Here is a 7092-nt window from a genome sequence, read left to right as displayed (position 1 = left end):
GCCCCTATAGGGTCATGGCTTGATGATAAAGAATGGGTCTGATTAGAATCACGGTTAGACCCAAAGAGTCCTACTAATTAATCAATGGAGCCCGGAGTGGTTTGTGAAATTTCATACAAGATTACCTGAGTCAGATTCGCGAGAGTTTATAGCACAATTTTTCAATTTAAAAGAGATAAAATATTATTTAGTTGGGTATGGAACGGGTTTGGTTCATGTATTAATGCTTATAGGACACGGGTCTGATTTTTACTGCGCTGCATGTGTCCAGTTGGACGCACCAGCACTATCAAAGTTAGATGGGAGTTCGGACCAGGTCCGACCTGTTGACACCCTACTCTTTAGGATTAGGATTTTCAAAGATCCAAGAAACTTTTATAGTGCGTCTTTTGACCTCCAATTGGGTCTTTTGGAGTTTCCATAGAAAGCACTTCATATGATAAATATTTCTTTTTGAAAAGCTGGGGTTAGGGAGACCCTCAACCAGTTAAACAACATACCACATACCATTCGGTTTTGAACTTGCAACGTCCCAAGACATGGTGAGGTGTACTAATATCTCCTACCAAACAAAGCGAACCGCCCGTTGGTGTCATAAGATAATATTACTACTACCAAACATTTAAACTCCGGCTTGGAAACCTTATCCCCGAATAAGCCTCATGAAAGTTCCTTCTGATGAAAGCTTTTCCTCGTCTATTATGATCGTCCTGGTGCCGTAGGACGATTTGCGCATGAAAGTAGCAATTAGGGCATGCTTGCATTGTAGGACAAACGCCACACGGGCAGAAAGCGTGGCTTTTGTCCTGGACTTGCCAATCGCAACCTTGGGGTGCAACTGGCGTGTCCTGTTTTCGATACTGCAAATCCCGTGTATCAAACACGGCAAAATGTTCGACCAGGGACGTGTCTATCTCCGCTCATGCGTGTCCTGCTTATCAAACACACCCTTAATGGCCAGTGGTGCCTAAGAGCAAGGTGTCAATGCTGCCTCTGGGGCAGGAGGGCGTTCTTTAATAGTAGAGATGACAGTGGATGGGGAAAGAGGTGATCTGTCCGAATCTACTCTGTTTGGGGCAGGAATGAAGAACATGAAACAGAATGGGCTGGGGATGAAGGTAAAAATAAAAAACTCGTGCAAGGATGGACATATGCTTTCTCCTACCCCGACTCTGCTCCATCCTCGATGTCCATTACTAAAATGATTAAAAATACTCTTAGTTATCTAATAAAATTATATATATTCTTTATATATAGTAAAGTAAACAGGGATGACAACGAGAACATGAATGGGATATGGGAGCGGGGGACAGGGATAGAGACGAGAATGATAAATTTGAGATGAAGGTCCAAAGTCCTCTACCGTCATGAAGATGGACCAGGTATGGAAGTCACTATTTCAAGACGGAGCGGGAATGAAGAAGACCTTGTCTCTTGCACCTTCCTCGATCCACTGCCATTCCTATTTAATAGCCATTTGGGTTGTCTTTTTTGATGACGGGAAACCTTCACCAAGAACTGGTCTACTTAATAGACTTGCCAAACCCCGAGTGGAGTCCACGATCATACTGCCTTGACCCGCCTTTGAAAGCTACAAACACATCAAAGTGTCAGTGGGCGACCCGTGCCTTCACTACCACCCTGTTAGCCATGCGGGCAACCCATAGTGGCAAGCCTGGTGCAATGAAAAGCTTTGGTAGTCATGAGATGGTGGTGGCGATTTCAGTATATATGATTGCTTTTATTGTAATTATGCCTCAAAATGATGCGCCTAGTCAACTTTTTCCATTCGATAAAGCACTTAGCTTAGACTTATAATATAGCTTAATTAATTTGACTTAATTTTGATTAAACCATGTGCTGACTTTGGTTATTTACAGTTTACACGAGTCTTTTATTCTATATATATATTATGAGTTAAGAGTCATTTATTTGTTTACATTAACTAATTAGCTACTGGTCATTATTTAATCGCTGCAATTCAAACTAGCTATTTCTTTTCATGAGGAGGAGGAAACCATCCCCGAAGGGAGAACTAACTTGCACGTGACGATTGATATATTCATTGTTGGACCCGGTTTTTAGTTGGACCTCTTTCTTTTATCACCAAACACCCTTGTAGTACGGATCGGATTTCGAGTCAAAACCGACCCGTTAACAATCCTAGTTTGTGTTGAAGCGGCCCCTTTTCCTCTTCTAGAAAATGATCATCCTCCACCAGATGGATTCTTGTTGAAGGTGCTAGATGGACCCATCTTTGTTTCTCCCCAGGACCACGTGTACCCCCAAACTGGACTCCATCCATGCAAGGAAGACGCCTCATCCCCACCTTTTACTTTTATTTAAAGATTTAAGCACAATTCTCTCTGGCAACAAAGCTCTCCATCGATCTTACTTTCTTCAAGCAAACCTTGCCTTTAGTTACTTAAAAGTTTCACCTTCTTTGTTGTTGGTTTGGGATAGAAGAAGATGTCATCTTGCTCTGCATCAAGTTTGCTATGTTATTCAGCTTCACTTTTCTCTCAAGGTAGGCGACCCTCGAACCCATGCTCTGTGGTACTACCCAAGCTCACTGCCCAGAGGTTTCCCAAGTTGGTCAAGGCCCAAGCCGACTCCGTGGAGAACAAAGAGGGCAAAGATGGCTCCTTCGACGTTCAGGTGGGCGAGAAAAAGGCAACCGACGTGGAACGCCGGCCGAACCGACCTGCGGTGGAGCTCGCCCCCTTTGGTATGTCAATTTCTTCATGGTTTCTTTGGTTTTGAGTTGAACTGGGCTCGTCGTGCGAGTCATGGACTAGATACTGGTACGACCCGAGTAGCGACACGAGAGTCCGATAAAAAGGTTGATAGATAGGATATCAAGACGCGGGATTTTTTAATTAAATCAATGGAAAATTACTTTTTGATACTTTATTAGGTAAAGTGCATTTTTTATTAGAGTATGGTGAGAATTATTTGAAAGCTATTAAAATAATGCATATACGTGTCCGAATCACGTCATCATGTCATATCGTCAGGACACGACGTGTCCACGTGTCGTACGTCATGGATAGTGCAAAATTGACCCGACTCTTTCTGAGAGTTACCATTTTAATATGTTAGGTTTAATGGTAGTTAATTCATGAGGCTATTTGACCAACTCGTTTTAAAATGTTTGGGGGGCATTTTTAATAATGGTAGACATATTAATTGGAACGAAATTCTTGGCGGTCATTTTTCATAGCTCAATTATCCGAAAAAGTAGGATAATTTTGGGAAATTCTGTGATGGAGTTGGATAACGGTGGATGTTGTTACTAACTTATTACGCGCCGGTTCTATTCAACTGATTCACTCAAAACACCAGAATGTCTTCAAAATCGAGATTTACTAGGAAATAGATAAATCACCATATCTCTAGATTTTCTTGGTGCCAGCCAAACACTATCTTTAGCTTAAAACCGACTTATGGATGACATTGACACGTGGGCTTTGAAAATCTGACACGCTAGGGCTATTGGACCCGCTCTCACCGATGCGGACGATCCGCCAGATGCTCGATACGGTGGATCGGATCTTCGACGAGTCTTGGATGTTACCCGGGTCGTCTCGCCAGGGACGGGACGTTCGACTCCCCTGGGACTACATGGAGGACGAGGAGGAGGTGAAGATGAGGTTAGACATGCCGGGGCTGTCCAAGGAGGACGTGAAGGTATCGGTCGAGGACGACGACGTCCTCGTCCTCAGGGGCGAACGCAAGACCCAGTCGTCTGAAGGCGATTCGTGGGAGTCTCGGAGCTCCACCGTCTATGATTTCCGACTCGTTCTGCCGGACAACGTCGAGAAGGACCAGATCAAGGCGGAGCTCAAGAACGGAGTCCTCGTCATCTGCGTCCCCAAGAAGAAGGTCGAGCCCAAAGTCATCGACGTCCAGGTCGACTGATGCAAAAGATCATGAAAATTGTCACGAAGTCGCAGTGAAGGAAACGAAAGATCACGACAAATATCATGATAACGTGGCTCTTGTGTGTCTAAAATCACAATGTAATGGGTTTTTTCTCTGTTTGTGAATATGTAGAGGGTAAGCGTAATCTTGGCTTCATACCGATCTTTATTTGCACGCTGAAACATTAGCTTATTGTACGTAGGGGTGTCAGAGTCGGACCTTTGCTGGACCTGGATGGGTCCTATTTGGATCTGACTTCGAGGTTCCAGTACTCTGTACCGGCCTACGTACGTAGAGAGTACTGGCACATAGGAATCGCATTCACTGGTTGCATTTTTCATGTTTGCAATGCTTATGTGAAAGTTCTAAAATGTGACACATATGTTGCAAACATGCCGATAATATAGGAAGCACATTTCTCAAAAAATGAGAAGCGTGTTTCCTTGTGCTTCTTCCGCTTCCAGTGATGAATGGTTGATTCGAGTGATGCACGTGGTCCTATGGGACGCTTTCAGTAATTATGGTCTGACTGGATTTATCATAGGGGAAAACTATACCAGGTTTTTTTTTTTATATGGTTTACATAAACCATACCCCAGTAAAATAATATTTGATAATATTTTAATAACTAGGGATCTTAATTGGAACTTGTGTTGGACCTGAGTCTAGCATAAAATTTCATAAATCATTGAGGAAAGTGACTTGAGAAGCAACCGGAAAGCTTGTATATATCCTGTAGCATGTTTGTTTTGATGGGGATATAGTGTCCTCCTGATTCACGTTCTCAAGCATTGCTCTTAGGTTGTGAATTTTGACTTGTGAAAATCTATCACTTAAGAATGTGTCGTCATGTAGTTACTTTAACACATTCACAGGCACAGCCAAGCATCAATGCTTGTGAAAGTTTTATACACCATCGTACATGTGTAAAACTTTCACAAGTTTTGAGGCTTCAAACATTCAAGGGTTGCATTTTTGCATGTTTACAATTCCTCTGTGAAAGTTCTAAAATGTGATTAAGAATCACAAGAAACCTCATAAAGTTACAAAATCACAGGTGTTGCAAACATGCCCACAATGTAAGAAACACATTTCTCGAGAAGCGTGTAGATTTACATTCGGATCCAAATCAAATTGGATTTATTTGCTTTCTCTTACATATAAAACCCTTTTTCTAATTTCCACACTTTTTATAGGATTGTTATTCGAATGTCAGGTCCAGATTTGAATAAAAAACATGGGACCTTATTTGGATTCGGATTCAGATTTTACTGCCAGATTGAAAAAAGCGACTTTGGGTACTATGGATTACATCAGTCGCAGGTTCAGCATGCACAGGATGTTAAAGTTTTGTATAATTCTAATTCTCCGTGTCAGCAAGAGTACATAACAGGTAACTCATTATTTATAAGACAAAATGCTATCCATGTGGCAGGGGAGTAGCTAGGATTCATTTAACACGTACCCATTACTCTCTCTCTCTCTCTCTCTCTCTCTCTCTCTCTCTCTCTCTCTCTATATATATATATATATATATATATATATATATATATGTGTGTGTGTGTGTGTGTGTGTGTGTGTGTGTGTTGCACCAATGAAGTTGAAATTTAACAAAAAAAATAAAAATTTAATAATAAAAAAATTGAAGAGTTCAATCAACCAAACATTTTCACAAGAACCTATAAAGTAAGTATTTGTAGAAATAGTAAAACCTAATCCTAACATGGATCCAAGGTGAATCTAAGTCCAAATTATGATCTAAACTGATTAAAAAGAATCCAAGTAACAATATTGAATCCAAATGGATATACTGCTATATTAAAAATGAATTCATCTATTAACATGATAAATAAATCTTGCTGAACCCATCCATATGGTTAAAACCAATATTTAGTGGTTAGATATACCAAACAAAGGTCATGCAGATTGGATCATGTGTCACAATCAGGACATTTAGATCCATATATCCTTACTTAGATTATTTTTATTAGATTTAGATGATAATAATAGGATTTAGATTCACCTTGAATCCATAGTAGGATTATGTTTTAATATTTCTATAAATACTTGTTTTTTATCAGCAAGCTGGGGTTAGGCAAGACCCCTACCAGAGTACATCAATGAACATTACAATTATAACGAAAAAACTGATGGAAACCAGTAATTATCCTTCCAAATCCAATCAAGAACCCCTAAACTAATTAACCTGTTAGGAACATAGTTGTTCTCCCTAGGGATCTAAACACATACGATGTTATCCAAATCTATAAGATTGATCTTCCATCATCTCTCCCCGACTCGGCCATGTGTTCAGGATTTGTTGAAGACACTAACTATGTCCCCTCGAGAGGATTCAATAACCAATTTACTTACCGGGATCGAGCCAACCTCCATTTTCCACCACTTCCATTCCCGATCACCTTTATGAAACAGCCTCACTAAAAAATCCATCTTAAGGAACCGGCCTTCACTGTTCCTGATTGTGAAACCAATTCTTCACTACTTTTTCACAATACTGCAAACCGATAGGGAGATTCCCGGGGGTGTATGCATTAAAGGCACATTTGGAAGAAAGAGAGATATAGGAAAAGTGATGCAAAATGAAAATTCAGTACGGATTTTCTGACCCTTCTAAACAAGAGAAACTTTTTCGCTGAGAGTTTTTCTAAAAAAGTATACTTTTTGATAGAAAACATTCCTCCATGAATATTTTTTATCTAGAGAAAATTTATTTTTACTCTCCACCACCCACCGTCTCACCATCACCGCCACCATCTATCTCACTACCACCCACCACCTTCTTCCCCGAGGTCTCATTTTTTCACATTTTCACACTGTTTTTCCCATACTACACAAACAAGCGAAAAACTTTCTTTCAGAGAACTTCTCATATATTCAAAAACTCTCATAGGCAAAACTTTATTTTCCTACGAGAGTTTTTCTCTCTTCCAAACGTGCCCTAAGGGTTGGGCCCTTCTCCCACAGCATCCCATGCCACAGTATAGAAGAAAATTATTCTCCTCCTTCCCACTTCAGAGTATCCTCCCTTTCTGCACGAGTGATAAGAGCCCTGCACTTATCCTGAATTGCTAGGGGATCCGAAAAATCAAATAAGGATAGGTAACTAAGATGACATCCACGCACATCTAAAACACTGCATAAAGAAAT

At 40.7% G+C, this 7092-nt stretch overlaps 1 protein-coding gene across 1 annotated transcript; it reads left to right on the top strand.

The window, feature by feature from the left end:
* Window positions 1-1025: 1025 nt before the first annotated feature.
* LOC149836273 (small heat shock protein, chloroplastic-like) lies at window positions 1026-3957 on the top strand. The gene is made up of 3 exons (XM_090009739.1): window positions 1026-1047; window positions 2510-2728; window positions 3491-3957. The coding sequence occupies exons 1-3, from the start codon at window positions 1026-1028 to the stop codon at window positions 3919-3921; spliced, it is 672 nt and encodes a 223-aa protein (XP_089865865.1). The 3' UTR covers window positions 3922-3957.
* The last annotated feature ends 3135 nt before the right edge of the window (window positions 3958-7092 follow it).

Source organism: Nuphar pumila, chromosome 6 (genome assembly GCF_984573655.1).
Source record: "Nuphar pumila chromosome 6, dmNupPumi1.hap1.1, whole genome shotgun sequence".
Taxonomy (NCBI): Eukaryota; Viridiplantae; Streptophyta; class Magnoliopsida; order Nymphaeales; family Nymphaeaceae; genus Nuphar; species Nuphar pumila.
This window is presented reverse-complemented; position numbering and strand designations above follow the sequence as displayed.

What these genes read in the sequence shown, in the direction of transcription:
- LOC149836273 (XM_090009739.1), top strand. Translation starts at nt 1,026, where the DNA reads ATGACAGTGGATGGGGAAAGAG. An exon ending in GACAGTGGATGGGGAAAGAG is followed by an intron (nt 1,048 to 2,509) that starts GTGATCTGTCCG and finishes TATGTTATTCAG; the next exon opens with CTTCACTTTTCTCTCAAGGT. An exon ending in GGTGGAGCTCGCCCCCTTTG is followed by an intron (nt 2,729 to 3,490) that starts GTATGTCAATTT and finishes CTGACACGCTAG; the next exon opens with GGCTATTGGACCCGCTCTCA.